The following is an 18,410-nucleotide window of genomic DNA, read 5'->3' as shown; positions in this document are numbered from 1 at the left end:
TACATAAAAGTATTAGTACATATGCAGGAATGCAGCCCTTCTCTAAATGTTCTATTCAGCCAAGTCTACAGCTGTATAGACTTAATTGCTTAATGCAATTTGTTTTATGAAACATACCAGAAATAATATAATCAAATACAGTCAGTAGTTAAGAAGACAACACAGATAGTTCCTATGGTGATTAATAGTCATTATTTCATAGATAGTTATATTTTTCTTATTAATGATAAACTAATTTAGATATTTTTCTTTTTAAAAAGTATATTTAAATTGAGGAATAAAAAATTTTCAGAGATGGACAAGACCTTAACACAAACAGTTCTTTTTCTTCATTTAAGAGGGTAAACCAGTCTATACAAAGACACAAGAGAGAAAATTTAAATTCTGAAATTATAAAGCCTCAGATTGAGAACTATTTTTAACTTCAGAAGAAAACAGATAAAAGGAGATAAGAGAAAAAAATGCTGTTTTATACAAGTACAATAGCTAGTATTATTTTCTCTATAAATGTCCCTTAATAATTTGATTTCAGTGTGGCCAAATATATCCTTTAACAATGTATCTGAAAACAAATGTCACTATTAGAAATATGTTAGAACTCACAAATGCAGAGTGATTCCCATGTCTCTCAGCTCTTTCACAGACAGCAATGGAGAGATGATGTCTTGGCCAAATCTGTCATAAATGAGCACCTAGTTAAAATAAAAAAAAAAAAAAAAAAGCATTTTTAAAGTATCATTATCAGTAAACAGTCATGAAGAACTCATATTAAGACAATGTTGAAGTATATTTTATTTTAATAAATCATGCATGCGGAGTTCTTTTGCTTGATCTCAATTTAATATTTTCCATCTTTTACCAAAATGTCCATTCATGTCATAACCTACTTTTTAAAGCATTACCACTTATGCTAAAATAAATTAATGTTACATAAATTTATTTCCTGAAATATATTTTTCTAGAAAAAGCATACTAGAAACTACAAAATATTCATAAAATTTTCATAAACTAATAATAAAGGACTTTGAACATACAGCAAACTCAAATACACTTCCCCACCAAGTTCACATATATCTTTTCTAAAAAGAGAGAAGTAAAAATTAATCCCTCTCAAAACTAATGTGTAACAAGTGTAAAGAAAATTTGGTAATTTAAGCATCTCGGGTTATAAGATTCTCATTTAAATAACTAGGTCCTTTAAGAGTACTTGCTAGCCTTATTTTGTCACATACATTTTTTCACATCCTAAAATATTAAAACTGACATCTTTGAGGGGTAGTAAGAGTCTTCTAACAAAATTAGTTTTAGAGTTAAAGCAAATAAAAGAGAAGCTTCAATTCGTGTTTTTTTTATAACTACCTCAATAATTCTTTATGGAGTAAGAAATTGCTAATGGGAGGATGAAACATGCTATCATAAAAAAATGCTTTGGCTATATGCCAGCATTTTCATTAGAAAAGCTAAAACTCAGGCCATCTGGCTGGCTCAGTTGGAGGCACTTGCTACTCTTAATCTCGGGGTCATGAGTTTGAGCCTCACACTGGGTGTAAAGATTACTTAAAAATAAAATCTTCAGGGGCACCTAGGTGGCTCAGATGGTTAAGTGCCTTTGCTCAGATTATGGGATCTCCAGATCCTGGGATTGAGTCCTGCATCAGGTTCCCCTCTCAGAGGGGAGTCTGCTTCTCCCTAAAATGCTTCTGCTCCAGTTTTAAGAGGTTGGATGTTTCATCTTTCAAAAGTCTTCCCTCTTTAAACCTCAGCATATTTGTATTATTAATCTTGTGATATGGAAGTAGTGGGAAGGGAGAGAATTTGATAAATCTGTACCCAAGAATTTCTCAGGCTATTTAAATCAAAAGCTTAATACAGACTTTAGAGACAATAAATGAGCATTGCTTATGCAAGGGGCAATAAGAGGATGCCCGCAAATAAACATGAAGAAGGCAAAAATTAGGGGTACTCTGAAGCTTAACCTATGAATTCAATATAGAAGACTTTAACCACCTTCAGAGTTAACCCAAAGGACTTTAAAAGGACTCATCAGAGTTTTTGAAACATCCATAATATCAGGTTGACTTATTCTCAATTATTAGCAAAAAAGAAATATAAAGTGATTATAAACTAGTAAGTTTAAACCTAATCAGCTGTTTTCTAATCTCTCTGAAGAAAGAAAGTAGCAAGTTTAAAATGAAGAAGCTCAAAGTACAGGAATTTTTAAAGGTTCTCCAGAATTTCTCAAAGGAGAAATTTTATTGATTGCTTTTTAGCCCAGTTAGCAGTTTCACTGACAGTTTTATAGATCATAAACTAATAAACTGGCATTCTAGTTTATAGATCACTCTCTCATTAAAATGGACCAGTTCCCCTGAGTCTGACTAACCTTGAACCAGCTTGTAAGCTCCAAATTTGGGACTTGCAAAACTAAGGAACAAAACATCAACCTACTAGTGAGAGGCCAAGATATCAGCTGGATTCCCTAGGTGAGTATTACTATCCTTGTCTCCCTCCATAATGTGTTTATTCTTTTTTTTTTTTTTTTAATTTATTTATTTGACAGACAGAGGTCACAAGTAGGCAGAGAGGCAGGCAGAGAGAGAGGAGGAAGCAGGCTCCCTGCTGAGCAGAGAGCCCGATGCGGGGCTCGATCTCAGGACCCTGGGATCATGACCTGAACCGAAGGCAGAGGCTTTAACCCACTGAGCCATCCAGGCACCCCCATAACGTGTTTATTAAAAAGATTCACATTAAGAGGCTCCTGGGGCTCAGCTCCGTTGCGCATCCGACTCAGGTCATGATCTCAGGCTGTAAGATAGAGCCTTTATATTGGGCTCCTCAGTGACCGTGGAGACTGCTTAAGATTCTCTCTCCCTCTCCCTCTGTCCCACCCCCCACCACTTCCTAGCATGTGTACACTCTCTCTCAAAAAAAGAAGAAAAAATAAACTATTCATGCTTTACAACTAAAATGTGCTACTCTTCAGCATTAACAAGAAATTCTGTCCAATCACCACCAATAAGAGCCAAGAAAAAAGGAAAGAGTCCCCATTAAAATAGTCTCTTACCTTCCATACTGGTTCTCCAGTGCTATTTTTAACATGAGGCACATTGAAATTCAACATACGCTTCAAAGCCACTGGAAATGAAAACAATCATCATTATTTTTCAGGATTTCATTCCATGCCCCCCGCATTTATTACTCACGACCTCAGAACAAAATGTGCAAATCATTCTAATAAAACTGATTAATCAAATGACTGGACATACAAAAGTAGGAGAAGACTTCATAAGACCATCTCATCTAACAGCTAATTGGCAAGTGTTTAGGAGATTTTTCTGTCGCCAGGTGAAAATGTGAAAAATGTTCAGGAAGAAGCCTTTTTCATTCCTCATGACAATGCCACATAACTTTTAAGTGTCAAAAAATTTTAATTCCAGTATAGTTAACATACAGTGTTATATTAGTTGCAGGTATACAATAATACACAACTCTGCACATTAGTCAGTGCTCATCACGGTAAGTGTACTCTTTAATCCTCATCACCTATTTCATCTACCCACCCCCACCTCCGCTCTGATAACCATTAGTTTGTTCTCTATAGTTAAGAGTCAGCTTCCTGGTTTGTCTCTTTTTCCTTTGTTCATTTTGTTTTTTAAATTCTACATATGAGTGAAATAATATGGCATTTATCTTTCTCTTACGTATTTCACTTAACATTATACTGTCTAGCTCCATCCATGTTGTTGCCAATGATAAAGGGTTAGCCTCTAAAATATAGGAAGAACTTATACAACTCAACAACCAAAAAATAAGTAATCCAGGTAAAAAATGTGCAGAAGACACAAACAGATATTTCCCCACACTACTTTATAAAGATGCAAAAAGAAATTTTGTCTACTGCAAACTTGCAGTGGTCCCAATAGATAACTGGAGCTATTGTCTATTTACTGTTGGGCTAATAGCATAGATCAGAATCACTTGAAAAATAAAAATTATGTATACTTAAGTGGTTCATATACAAAACCATCATACAGCAGGTCTATGTTGTAGTTATCTTGCAGTATATTTTATGACCAATTTACCTCAGTAACTCCTGAAAAGTTGTACTGTTTAATATATGCTCTGAAAAAAGTGAGACTTTCCCACAGATATGGCAGGTAACTCCTGCTAAGAAAATACACAATTTCTAAAATCAAAGCAGTTATACTCTATATGTTACTGTACTTTGAGGTTTTTATTGCTCATTTTTATGTATAACAGACTCAGAAACATACATTTGTTTATTTATTACATATAATGTACTATTTGTTTCAGGGGTACAGGTCTGTGATTCATCAGTCTTGCACAAGTCAGAGTGCTCACCATAGCACATACCCTCCCCAATGTCCATCACCCAGGCACCCCATCCCACCCACCCCCCTTCCACTCCACCAACCCTCAGTTTGTTTCCTGAGATTAAGAGTCTCTTATGGTTTGTCACCTTCTCTGGTTTCATCTTGTCAGAAACATTTTCTAAGGAAAATAAAAATCTCAAAATACTTCTATGTGAGGTTGAGAATGCCAATATTGAGGAAGGGTATTAATTGGGTAATTTAATTTTTTAGACTGTCAGCTCTGAAATCTACCTGGCTTTTTTTTTTTAATTTTTAATTTTTTAATAAACATGTAATGTATTATTAGCCCCAGGAGTATAGGTCTGTGAATTTGCCTGGCTTATTTTTAAAACCATTTGTATTAGGCTTAAGTAGTACAAAATAATCTACAAGTCAAAATTCTACCTACATAATATGTAAAACTACATACTGTATACTATATATAGAATACAGAATTTATCATATAATATTCGAATCACCAGTGTTGTCAATTTATAGTAGACTGATTCATTCACTAGAAAAACTTCTATTAAATGCTTATATTTCTTTGGGTAGGTATAGTTGTATCAGTGTGTATACAGACACGACTTTTTGGTAAAATGTTAGTAGTTAATGCCTAGTCATTAATACACTTTGCCAGTAATTTACAGCTGCTTCAAAAGCTTACAGATGTTAGGATATTATATTAAAACACACAAACACACACAAAAAAACACTTTGGTATTTAAAATCAAAATAACATAGAAGGCATATAGGGTGCTGCAGAATAACTCTCCCATTGAGCTTTAAGAGTTCTTCCTCCCACTTCCAGGTAATATAGACACCACCACCCTGGCACCCATGGCCTAACGGAGAGAAAATCTTGTTTGTGGGAATAGCTATTCACATTCTTGACACAAAACAATTAAGAAAAACCACAGGCTGGGCTGCATGTGAGTCCCAGGTGTATAGAGGTCTCTAGAGCTAGGCCTCACCTTACTGAAAAAAGTGTTTCAGCAGATATTCCCACCTTTGCCTTCTCAAGCCCATCTAGGTTAAGTTTCCTCAACTTGGACCTTTGGTTAACTTGTTAAAAGATTTTGACACAGTGGATTTGTTAATAAAGTACAGAGTCTGTTTAAGGAATGTGTAAGAATATAATTTTACTTTCATCAGAGTAACTCCCTAAAGGCGTAAATGATTGCTTTTAACTGAAATAGCAAACCAGTTTTCTTTTTTTTTTTAATATTTTATTTATTTGACAGAGAGAAATCACAACTAGGCAGAGAGGTAGGCAGAGAGAGAGGAGGAAGCAGGCTCCCTGCGGAGCAGAGAGCCCGATGTGGGGCTCGATCCCAGGACCCTGGGATCATGACCTGAGCCGAAGGCAGAGGCCCTAACCCACTGAGCCACCCAGGCACTCCACCAGTTTTCTTTATTGACCCTAAATATACTATCCACATTTGTAGGCTTTGTTAATGTAATTTCACGGTCACCTGGAATGTTTTCTTCACTCATTCGTTATATATTCAACTCTACTAACCATTCAGCAAATGTTTAGTGATTGTTTACCATTTGCTGGACACTGCTCCAGCTGTTGGCAATAAACACAAAAGATTGAAAAAAAAAAAAAAAAAAGGACCTATACTCAAGAAGCTTTCATTTTAGCTTGGGGAAAGACAACAAAGTAAAACAGGTAGCATGTGAGATCATGACAAGTGCTATTGAGAAAAACAAAGGAAAGAGGGAAAAGAGAATTGCAGTGTAATTTTAAATAGAGTAGCCAAGAAAGGCCTCCTGAGAAGGTAACATTTGAATAAAGGTCTAAGGGAGGTGAGGAGTGAGACACCCAGTTACCTCTCAAAGAATATTCCAGAAAGAGGTAGCAAATAAAAAGGCTCTATAGTGAGAGCATTCTGGTGTGTTCAAGGAAAGAGGAGAGTAATAGAGAGTGAGGTCAGAAAGTTAAGTGGGTAACAGATCATATAGGGCCCTGTAGCCTACTATAAGATTATTTTGGCTTTTACCGTGATTGAAACAGGAAGCTGTTGGAGAGTTCTGAACAAATATGTGACAAGATCATTCTGGTATTGTATGAAGAAAAATGAAGAGGAACAAGAATATAAAAACAAGGAGACTAAATAAGAGGTTGCTACAAAAATTCATGGTGTTTTGGACCTGTGTGGTAACAATGACAATAATTAGATTGTGGATATATTTTCAGAGTATAACTGATAAGATTTACTTACAGATCTGATATGGGATATGAAAAACAGAAGTCAAGAAACCTTAAAGGCTTCTGACCTGAGCAATTAACTACAAGGATGGAACTGACATTCTGACCTAAGCAACAAGGATGGAGATGCCATTAATTGATATGGTAGACAGAGTTCAGAGGAAAGGTCTAGGGCAGAGATATAAGTTTAGAGATCATTAGCATATATACAGTACCTAAAGCCAAGAGGCTACATAAGATCACTGCAAGAAAGAAAGCAGTTGATCTCTGGCTCCCCAGTGTTGAGAAATGGGGACGCTGAACAAGAACCCTCAATGGAGAGGCACGCATGAAACGCTATGGTAACACAAGATTCTCCCTGTTGTACTGAAGGTAAGAATAAAGAGGGGAGTGTTCCTGGAAACTCACAAACAAGATGACTTTTGAGGTGACCTTTAAAGGATAAATATTCTTCAAGCAGGCAGAGCAAAAAACTGGCAGGCTAGTTACCCTCCCTATGCCTTGGTTTCCTCATCTACAAAATGGAGACAATAATACATGTAAAAATCACTTAAAACAGTGCCCAGCAATACTAAATGCTCAATATCAACTATTATCTACTCAAATAGATTGCAAATCCCTCTGTATCATAGTGTTCTCTCCCTAGAATATTTGAGAATTGATTTTGATTTACTTCCCAAAACTTTCTCAATAGTTAAGAGGGAAATGTTTACTTCTGCTACTATAGCACATATGTAGGGTTTTACCCTTCTCTGAAAATAGGACAGAACTCAACTAGAGTAGTAATTTGATAAATGATTAATGTGGCATAACCTATCTGGTTATAAGATGAAATCACTATAATGAAGTTTATTTCCACAGAAATCAAAATTATACTGTTGGATTTTAATATTCTACAAAGTTTCTGCATATAAAAATTACGACCATACAAATTTCATTTTTTGAAAAGCTCCTTTGTATTGGTTAAGTCTTCCTTGATATGTTGTTTTATTTTAATATGTAGTATGACCTAATTCACTGAGCTTCATTAAGCAGCCAGAACCATACTGGAAAGACAAGTGGGGCTTCAATTTGCTTACAGATAAAATGTATGGCAGGTATTCCCCAAATCTTACTTATTTAAATTGTGCCTAACTTCATCTGATAGCTTATACTAACTTATCTAATGGGAAAAGCAGAACACAATTCTATATGTACTTGGTGTCATTACTAGATTAAAAATCTATCAATTTTTTTCTTTGAATTCTAAAGGAAGGAATCAAGCACAACCAAAATCCCTTCTGTAAGCCATATTAATTGTAACCATTTATTTATCCTTTCAAATTAACACGCAGAAGAACATGATTACAAGGGACAGAATTTCCAAATATGCATATTCTTGATGGTTTGTTCCTATTTGTTCCTCAGAATTAACAGCTTGCCAACTTTCAGGGCAATTAACAGGCATAAACCATTAGTCGATAGCTAACAGGTATAAACCACGTATTTGCCAGAAATTTACAGAAAATAAGGAAAAACAAAGTAAGATGGAAAAAAATTTGAAGCTCAAGGGAAGAAATATGTACCTTAAAAAAAAAAGATTTCTCTGTACAAATGGAAGCTATATAACTGCTCTATCGAGAATGAAATGAACAGTTCTAAAATACTAATCTATCAAACGGTTAAAATGACAAAGCTACCAATCCATTTGCTTTTTTGCCATTCTTCAACTCCATTCCGGCAAGTTAAAGAAGGAAATCTTTATCACTAGGCATTTCTCTTCAGGTACCCCCAAAAGACTGGTCCAAAGGAGAGAAACAGCAGAACGTAAACTGCTCTGAAAGAATGCCTAAATTTTGTAATTGTGGAGGAAGTGTCCAAAACGAAACTCCCTCAACATTAAAACTAGCAGAGAACTGAACCATGCACAGAAACAAACTTGATAGGTGGCAACAAGGGGTAAAATGTCAGCTGCTAGATCTTCTTGTGATGCCCTTCTGAGGCCCAGTAGAAAAGGGGCAAGAACAGGACCGTAGCAAACGCCCCACCCTGAAGCCTCTTCTCCTGAACCACATATGAGGGGCCGAGTTCTCAAGCTACTGGCATCTTTCCTAAAAACTCAAGAGGGGCTCTCATTGCTCTAGGAACTGAACTGAGCCTCTGGAGGGCCGTCTCGAACTGCATGCACCGCGACCGAGGGAGGGGGACAAGCAGAGGAAGAGGATGTCTCCACCGCAGGCTTAAAACCGTGGGAAGAAAGGAATAAATCGTACCGGTTTGTCTCTCTCGAATACTAGCTGCTGCAGCCGCCGCCATCTTGACTCCCACCATCCACTGCACGGTTGGCGAGCGCAACCCGAGGATTACGTGGCCGCCCTGACTGCCCCGGAAGCAAAGCCCGGAGGGGCGGGGCCGAGGGAGGCACTTGGGGCCTGGCTACCGCCTCCTTCACTTTCCTTAAAACTGGGGAGACCCAGGGAGTTAATGCCTGAACATCTAGTAGTGTTTACTTTTCAGCTGTGAAATAGGGGTTTTTATCCTATCTAATCAAGCTACAGCTTCTCATATGGTAGCTGCTTTAAATCGAACTTCTAGGGAGGAGCGTGGTGTTAGTAATTAAGTACTAAATTGGTCGTTTTCAGATCTCTTAAATGTTGAGAATGCTCTAGGGGTTTAAAGATCACTAAAGTAAACGAAGCTCCAGAAACAAAGTAGGGGTTAAAATGCTAGCTCATTTCTGTTTCCAAGTGCCGCAGAAGTCTCTCCCTTGTCCCCTTTTTCAGGGAAACAGGCAGTTTTGGAGCATTGCTCTAAATTCTGGCAGATTTCCCAATCTCATCTGTTAGGCGAAATGGTCTAGTTTTATGCTGATTTTGCCTACATGAACACAGGAGCTAAGAAGTTACAAAATGGCAAATTGGTAGCCTCCTCCTTTCCTTTTAAGTAACGCCAAGATCACATAACAGGTGGGGAAAGTTAGTGGACAGAGCTGGTATTTTAGCAGTGCATCGCCCTAACCACTCGGCCACCTCGTCCCCAGAGCTGGTATTTTAATGTACGGGTGAAGCCATGATTGACAAAACGTATCTGCTGATTTTAGTTTTTGTGTAAGAAAGTTTTTCGATTTTGAGGTATAATTGACAAAATTTGTAGTTTATAGCTATGATTTAATAGAATTACAACACTATGAAAGGATTCCCTCCATCTAGTCATCACATCCATTACCTCAAATATTCATCTTCGTTTATTTTGGTGAAAATATTTAAAACCTACTCAGCAAATTTCAGTTATACAATAGTTATCAACCGTAGTCACCATACTATGTATTATGTCTCAGACCATATTCATCTTACAGTTGAAAAGTTATCATTACATCAAATGAACTAAAAAACTCCAAATTCATGTAAATAGACCAAGAGTGGCTACCAGGGGCTGGTGGGTGGGAAAAATAGGTTGATAAATGATTATGAACCTACATTCTTTACCTTTAAGAGTTGCATCATCTCTCATTTTTACAGCTAACTGGCATATTCACTAAGAAAATATTTTTTATTCAGTGTTACTTTGAAGCACTATTTTGAAGGAAACACCAATGATCTAAGTGTACTGTAATTAAACAAATGACAATTCCTGCCCTAGGGAAAAATTCTACTTCATTGCTTGTTCTCATGGAATGTAAAACATACATTTCTTCTTCCAATATGTGAGAGCCCAATCTTGTTGATTTGGGTACTTTCACTTTCAAATGCAAATCTATCAGCTAACCATTTCAGTTCTATCACAGACTTCTTCCCTAGACTGAGTCATATTAATATAAAACATTAAGACAATGTTTAACATTTATATACAGTATATACATATGAAATGATAAAAACTGTTTTGACTAAGGTGTGCACATAGAGTGGACAAAAAAACTTATAAAAAAATATACCCCACAGGGGTGCCTGGGTGGCTCAATGGGTTAAGCCGCTGCCTTCGGCTCAGGTCATGATCTCGGAGTCCTGGGATCGAGTCCCACATCGGGCTCTCTGCTCAGCAGGGAGCCTGCTTCCTCCTGTCTCTCTGCCTGACTCTCTGCCTGCTTGTGATCTCTGTCTGTCAAATAAATAAATAAAATCTAAAAAAAAAATATATATATATACCCTACAAAATGGTGACAGTAGACAAATAGACCCTGTAAGACTGCGACTGAGAAAGGAATTTGTCATGCATTCTTAGAATCAGCAAGAATCAAACTATGGCTTCAAAGTGTTAACCTAATTTACTGTAGACTTTTAACTAACTGGCTCTACCTATCCAGATTTTTGGCTTAAATAATTTATTCTGGTAAACTTATTTTACATTAGGGAATAGTTTTAACACAGAATGTCTCAATATGGCTCATTAAAGAGAGGTTCTGGGGTGTCAGTCAACAACTGCTTACAGGATCTCTCAAATATGAAAAAGATCTTGTATCTATTTAGCATTGTCAGAATCTTAAAATCCTAACAAGTTATTTAAAATAGTTCATATAAGCACTTCACATTTAGTAGCATGAACATATTTATTTAGGAATGTCATTATCAGTATCATGTTTTCTGGTTACATCTGAAGTCAAAAAAAGGGGAGGGAGGAATAGGCTGCCACATCAACTATCACCTAGCATAATACCTGGTATACAGCAGGTATAGGATGGAATATGTTTGGCAATTGGAAAAGATTAACAGTCAAAATTAGAACTTGAAAACTGGGTCTTTTCAAAGCAATCCAAATTTTTCTGAACTACATATACATTCAAGTAATCCATTATACAATGTGAAGTTCTACTTTGTACTGAATTACTTAAAGCATAAAGCTTTTTATTGCATTACTTAAAGCATAAACACTAATTTAATAGCTTCTTGTAAAACTAACAATGAAGAAAGTGATAATCCTTATATAAAAGAATTACATTTAAATGGAATTTTGTTCTAATCATTTTCTTACAATGACGAAATACTAAAGGCAAAGTCATGGAGAAAACTTACCTATTATAATCTCCTTCACTTCGCATTCATCACTGAGTACAATAGCTTCCACAAATTTAGGGAAAGAATTATTACAAGTTTGGCATAAAGTAGAAGCCAAAGTGAATTCTCAGATTAGTAATCAAATGAAGGCTTTTTACTTGACCCAAATAATGGCTTATTCATAATGTAGAAATTAAATATTACAATGTGTAAAATCATAACCCAGTTTCTGATGAGATATTTTAAAGAAACTTTAACCTTAAATACTAAAAAATTAAAATGACTACAAGAATAGTAAAGAATTGTATAAAAAGGTCTTCAGATGAACTTCCCATACCAAAAGGTTTAAAAAGTGTCTAAAAACAATGAATTTAAAACTAATCAAAGACTGTTAATAGTAGATGTACAATAGATGACTTTATGGTTTTCTCCAATATTGAGTATAGAAAACACACTTGAAATATATGGCATTTAGACGACTGAAGTAGTTAAATACAAATACACATTTATAAGGGTTTATAGCATAATTACTTTTAAAAATCAATGTCAGCAAGAGTTGTCTACTGGCTAGAACAATGAACAGAAAAAGAACATCACAATATCAACCATGTGACATAGTAACACGCAGAAAAATAAATAACCTACAGGATTTTCTACTATGCCTTGACTATACAGACTAACTTAAAACTCAAACTAATGGAACATCCTTAAACATAGAAAATGCTTTGCAATGAGTATGCATCACTTTAGAAATGTGAATATATGAAATTATTTACATCACACCATATCCCAAAGGCCCTGTCTACACATAAAATAGTGAAATGAGGAACTGAAATACTGTTTTTTTAATCATAGTCAACCCAAGCACATCGCTTCCCTACCAACTCACCCCACCCAAAATCTGTGTGAATGTTCATTAATTTTAATTACCACTGTAGGAAAAATTAAAACTACAAATGATAGAAAATAGCTTTAATTAGATTTTTGGTTTCTATTTGTTTAATGGCTTTTTAAATTTTATAAAAACTGGGTACGGTTGAGAAATATCCAATTTATCACATTTGGAATAAAAGCTATATGGCAAATTTGAAGTTTAGATATTCAAACTCTTAAACAATCCTTGAATTACTTTTGATGATCTAACAATTCAATATAAGACAGGGGCACCCAGGTGGCTCAGTCGTTAAGCGTCTGCCTTTGGCTCAGGTCATGATCCCAGGGTCCTGGAATTAGGCCCCACATTGGGCTCCCTGCTCAGAGGGAAGCCTGCTTCTCCTCTCCCACTCTCCCTCCTTGTATTCCCTCTCTTGCTGTCTCTCTGTCAAATAAATAAATAAAATCTAAAAAACAACAACAATAATAACACAATATAAGACAAATAAATGCCTTCCATAATGTTCTTAAAAACTTCAAGTCAAAATGAAACTTTAATTTGCTGGGTCTGCCAATAAGTGTAACAAGGAAAATTATACTAGGAATATGTTTTAGCTTTCCTTTGGTATTAAAGAGTTACATCACCAGTATCAAATCAATCCTGTTGTTTTTCTTTGAAAATATCAATAATTTAAGGATGTCTTGGGAAGGATGAGAATATGATGATAGTTGATAACTGCTTTTGTATATAAAAAAATGTGGTTAAAACCAACCTCTCATAATGATTTAACTCTCATGCAATTTAAATTTACTTTGGTGGAAAACGAATTTATGTTTGATAATAGATTAGGAACATAAAACTTTTCCACTTTCTCCTTTTGCAAGAATATAAACATGGGGACATAACTATGGGACTATCTGTTTTCAAATTGTTATTACATGATTTCTTGTTACTTTAAGGTATTCTTTGACTTTCAATAACAATAAAGTTTAAAAGGAAAGGAAAATAGTTTATAGTAAGAATAAATGAAACATACTAGTTAATTCTGCACTGTGAGATTAGAGTGGGTTTTTCATTCTGTTTGTACTTCTTTCTTACACATTTTTCCATTGCTTGTATAATAAAGATATCTTCAAGAGTAAAGAAGGTAATATATAATGCAATGGTACCAGCTTACCTATCATACAACCAACTTGATAATAAATAACTGTCAAAGAGTCATGGTAATCCACAAAGATAAATGACACACCCCAAATGATTCTGAATCAGACATAATGTGGTTTTAATACCACACATGGGCTATAGAGAAAAAAAGAAAATCCTATGATCAAAGCCAAGCCTTTAAACACTTTTTAAGTTATTTTCAAATATATTTTATCCACCTCAGAAGTGTTCTTAAGACTATGGAATGTCCATAGGTTCTACAATATTTGTGCAATTCTGCTTTTTCATAATACTTCCCATTAGGTATAGTCTAATTGCAGTGTGGGTCTGTTTCAATATAAATCAGTAATCTAAAAACATTTTTAACCAATTCAGTGCCATCCTAGGAAAAATATTTATAACACATACCCCAGAATATATGCCTTTGATTTATATAACACGATTTATCAATTTGCTTTTCTATTTAATGCTTTAAAATAAAATAATAATTTGAAAATTATATAAAACTAGAAAAATCATTGTGGTATCCTATAGCTAATCCTTATTTGCAGAAACAGTGAATACAAGTTTTTTTCTTATATATATATATATATATATATATATATATCTCAGGTTATTATACTTGAAAAAAGTCTGTACAGCTGTTTTAAAACTATTTATATTAAAGTTTATGATGCATGTATATTAAGAAAATAGAAAAATATCATCAATTTTGACTGGTACACGTTAACAAAAAATTTTTTAGCTTAAGTGGCCAAAACATTCCTTGTTCATATGTTCATATAAATTTTATTGGGCCAAGAAGCTAACAAGTTTGTTCAAATAATGGACAGATTTCTGAAACAAAAAGTATCAATAGCAGCTTTTCAAGAAGCATTTCTTTGTTCAAAACATTTTAATGTCCAATGTAGTGAGAACTTCCTTCCTTTTCTAGTCTTAGGGTGTTTCTTATGGCAAAGTCCATATTTTCTTGAAATTCTTGATATGTATTGGTGATTGGAAGAGCTAAACAGTTATTACACTTGTTCCCAACAGGAAAATCCATATGAAGGCACTCAATTGAAGGAGTGGGTTTAAATCCTGCAGGTGGAATGGAACTGCAACCAGTTGCAAAAATAAGAATATCTTCCATTGTCACTGCAGATTTACCATCTGAAAAGTTTACCAAAAAAGAAAATCCATGTTATATATATATTACTATCAATATAGACGCTTTCCCAACTAGACAGGGAATGTTTAAGAGACTCTAACATCTATCTATCTTGGGCAAAATAAATCACCAAATCAAGCACAGTAACAGGAAAATAGTACACTCAATAAATGTTTACTTGAACCTCCAAATATGACTCAGAAAGTCATTTAGTTGCTACTCATTATATATTTGAATGTCTTCTCTAATATAAAATTATTATACAATCCAAGAGGTTCAGGGGGCATGATAATAAAAATTTTAAGCCATTTTTAGATCATCACTATTTGACACACTAGTTCATCAAACTCAGAGGAAAACTAAGTGGTATAAACTAACTGAATAACCTAGCTAAAAAAAAATTTCAACTCATATCTTAACCACTCTATTAAACAGGATGATTTTACACTGCTAATGCTCAATGATATTTAACTTAAAATTGAAAAAGATGAAATAGAAGATAACTAGCTTTAAGTTTATGCTGTGGCAGTCACCCATATAAAGTTTTCTAGGAAGAATGCCTTTTACCTCAAATTATCTAGAGGAAAACAAATTGCAAAATTGAAATTTACTCTGTAATCTTTCCTCATCACCTTGAACTCAGTCATATACACTTGTCTTGAAATAAATTTTGTAAATGTGGAGTTAGCAGATGAAAGTCTTATCATCAAAAAGCAAAACTCAAAGAAATAAATTAATATACCAAAACAAATGTTCTATGACAGTTAAATAAAAATAAAACATCCGCATACCCTCAACAGCCTGTAGATAACTGTTCCAAAATCCCAAAGCCTGTACATCAGATAATGTGCGTACTGTAAAAAGATCACTAAGGATTTTTGCAGTAAGATTCTCAGGTTTATGACAGAAGATGCTATAAAAGGCTTCTGGGTAAGTCTGAATTTTCTCCAAAACACCAAGAGTTTTCAGACCCTGCTTAAAACTTATAAGAAGATAAACAATAAGCCAACATTCATACATGTGTTTGGTATTACAACTACAAATTAACATTTCTAGCTAACTTACTATCACACATAGTTAGATGTGAGGAAAAAACATATAATAATATAGATATACATGATATGATACTTTAAAATCAATAACAAGCAAGTATATTAATATAAAATTTTATCTGCACATACTACTTGATTTTGTAAGATAGTTTTAAAATTAAAACAATAAAAAAAAGAAATAAAATTAAGCTAACAATTTTTAAGGGGAAAAAAGTAAACATGTGAAAGTATTTTACACTTCACAGCTAGAGTATAAAATGAAGTTTCCTAGAAACTGCAAAGAAAGAGTAATAAATCTTAGCCACAAAAAAATTCAACTTATGTACTGCTAAAAAGAAATTAACAACGACAAAAACAAAGTGGTAATGTATATAACAGAAAACTAATTTCTCTAATATACAAAAAATACAAATCATTTTTCTAAAAGAACAATTTAACAGGAAATTAGCAAAATATGAAGGGATAATTAACAAAATACAAGGAACAAGTAAATTATTTTAAATGCGCATTCTCACTTGTTAGGAAAGAACTGAGGTATATTTTTATCTATCAGACTGACTAAGCCCTATCGGTGGTTCTGAATCCCCTACCCACCTCCTCAGGTACCCTGTTACAGATTCATCCCCCCCTTCTACTGGGTTATTCTCAAGAGCACAGAAATGTGCTTATTTTTTCCATCTTTAAATGGAAAAAAAAATTCATTCAATGCCATGTTTTCCTTTAAGACAACCTATCTGAAAGACTTACCCACATTCACTACCTTCACTAATTTCCAACTCACTTTTATTCTACTCTTGTCTACACCTGAGGAAAAACTGCCCTAATTTATGAATGATCTCCTTCTATGGCATCAGTCTTCTGGTTTCCCTTCTTTCTCTGGCCAGATCTTTTCAGTCTCTTACAAAGCTTCTTCTTTCTTTACTTTGCTTTAAATGTTGATGTTTATGTCTCATGGATCTGTAACAAGGCCAATTTCTCTTCTCTCTTATCCTCTCCCATGGCTGTATTTAGCAGGTATACACTCATAACTATAAAATCTATTATTTCAGTGAGCCTGGGTGGCTCAGTCAGTTAAGCATCTGCCTTCGGATCAGGTCATGATCCCAGAGTCCCAGGACTGAACCCCACATCAGGCTCCCTGCTCTAGCAGGGAGTCTGCTTCTCTCTCTGCTCTTCAACCTGCTCATGCTCTCTCTCACTTTCTGCCTCTCTCTCTCAAATACACAAATGAAAATCTTAAAAAATAAAATCTGCCTTGTCTTTTAAAAAATTAATTAATTAATTAAAAACAAAATAAACTCTAGTATCTCTAGCTCAGAAATATATCCAACAGGCTAATGGTAGCATATATTTCAAGTACTCAAACTTATTAAGTGCAAAAGAAATTTCATCACCTTACTACTAAAATCTAAACCATAACTGATGGATATGCCTCCATTATCCATCAAATTAGTATAGCTGAATCTAAAAGTCCTCTTTAACTGTTTCCTCTTCCATTTCTTATTACCAAGTCCTATGAATTTCCTTGTCTGAAATCCCTTTTATCTGCTCATTTCTCTATATATTGCTTTACCACCCTATTACAAACCACCTGCAGAAGAACTGCTCTACCAGGTGTGCAAATTCCCAAGTTCATTCTCCACGCTGTAGCTCCAGAGACGTGCCAGAAATAAGTCCCAATACTGTAATTTACCCTGATGTAGATTGAATGGAGTCCTAGCCCACCAACCCCGCCAATAAGTCTATATCCTATTTCCTGGAACCTATGAATGTGATCTTATTTGGAAAAAAATTCTAAACAGATAAAATTAAAGATCTTGAGATCATCCTATCTAGATTTGGACTGGCCCAAAATCCAATGACAAGTGTCTTTACAAGACACACACACAGTGGAAAAGGCCACGTGATATAGATTCTAAAAACAGAAGTATTTATCACCATGAAATGATCTCCAGTATATATTGCCAATTTTAAAAAATGACTAGAAAAAGGGTGGATGTAATGTTACTATTTATCTAATAAAAGAAATTAGTACATATGCACACATATATTTATCATTTAAAAAACCGACAAATAATGGCTAAACAATGTCACTAAAATGACTTCATAAGGGGATGAAAAGTGGATGTGATAAGGATGAAAGCTATACTTCTTTGAATGCAATTTGTATCACAGAGCTGAGTTCTTTTGATATACTTTCATTATAAATTTGATTTTGGAACCATGTAAATATTTTATAGAACCGTAAAACAATTTTTTAAATTTTTTAAATTTTTTTAAATCAATCAATTTAAATGAAATAAAATGAAATAAAAAATGAAAATAAAATGTATATATAGCTCATAGTAGAACACCACAGAATAAATTTTCCAAATGTCTTTACAATATATTAACTTGACTACACAGCCCTAGAAAAATAATGTTAACCTGTTTTCAATAAAGTTATTGGTAAAAATGTTGGTAATGTTACTGAGACTACTGTTTATGAAATGTGGAATAAATGAAGTGAGTAATTATTTCATAGTCTAATTCTCCTGTGTTGTTGAGTTGATAACGGAGGTTCTCAACATGGGACAAAGAAAAGGTTAAAAATCTTATAGCAGTGAATTTGAAGT

The 18,410-nt window shown here is 34.4% G+C and overlaps 2 protein-coding genes across 5 annotated transcripts in view; both read right to left on the bottom strand.

The window, feature by feature from the left end:
• LOC111158384 (sec1 family domain containing 1) overlaps positions 1 to 8,898 on the bottom strand; it is a 108,261-nt gene extending 99,363 nt beyond the window's left edge. For 2 of the 4 annotated variants that reach the window (XM_022520397.1, XM_022520396.1), the window contains exons 1-3: positions 8,841 to 8,890; positions 3,065 to 3,135; positions 604 to 692 (exon numbers count right to left, since the gene is read on the bottom strand). In XM_022520397.1, coding sequence (XP_022376105.1) covers positions 604 to 692; positions 3,065 to 3,135; positions 8,841 to 8,883 — 203 coding nt within the window. In that variant the 5' untranslated portion in view covers positions 8,884 to 8,890. Of the gene's footprint in view, positions 1 to 603; positions 693 to 3,064; positions 3,136 to 8,840 lie in introns of those variants that run through there. The other 2 variants (XM_022520390.1, XM_022520402.1) reach the window with 2 other exon arrangements.
• Positions 8,899 to 12,889: 3,991 nt separating this feature from the next.
• The window catches only part of LOC111158373 (G2/M-phase specific E3 ubiquitin protein ligase), a 65,800-nt gene continuing 60,279 nt past the window's right edge, over positions 12,890 to 18,410 (bottom strand). Inside the window, exons 14-15 of the mRNA XM_022520384.1 lie at positions 15,535 to 15,725; positions 12,890 to 14,745 (exon numbers count right to left, since the gene is read on the bottom strand). Coding sequence (XP_022376092.1) covers positions 14,489 to 14,745; positions 15,535 to 15,725 — 448 coding nt within the window. The 3' untranslated portion in view covers positions 12,890 to 14,488. The remainder of the gene's footprint in view (positions 14,746 to 15,534; positions 15,726 to 18,410) is intronic.

The sequence above is a fragment of the Enhydra lutris genome, unplaced genomic scaffold, assembly GCF_002288905.1.
Source record: "Enhydra lutris kenyoni isolate GAN:26980312 unplaced genomic scaffold, ASM228890v2 scaffoldscaffold4, whole genome shotgun sequence".
Lineage (NCBI taxonomy): Eukaryota > Metazoa > Chordata > Mammalia > Carnivora > Mustelidae > Enhydra > Enhydra lutris.
Note: the sequence above shows the minus strand (reverse complement) of the source record. Positions and strands in the feature narration are given on the sequence as shown.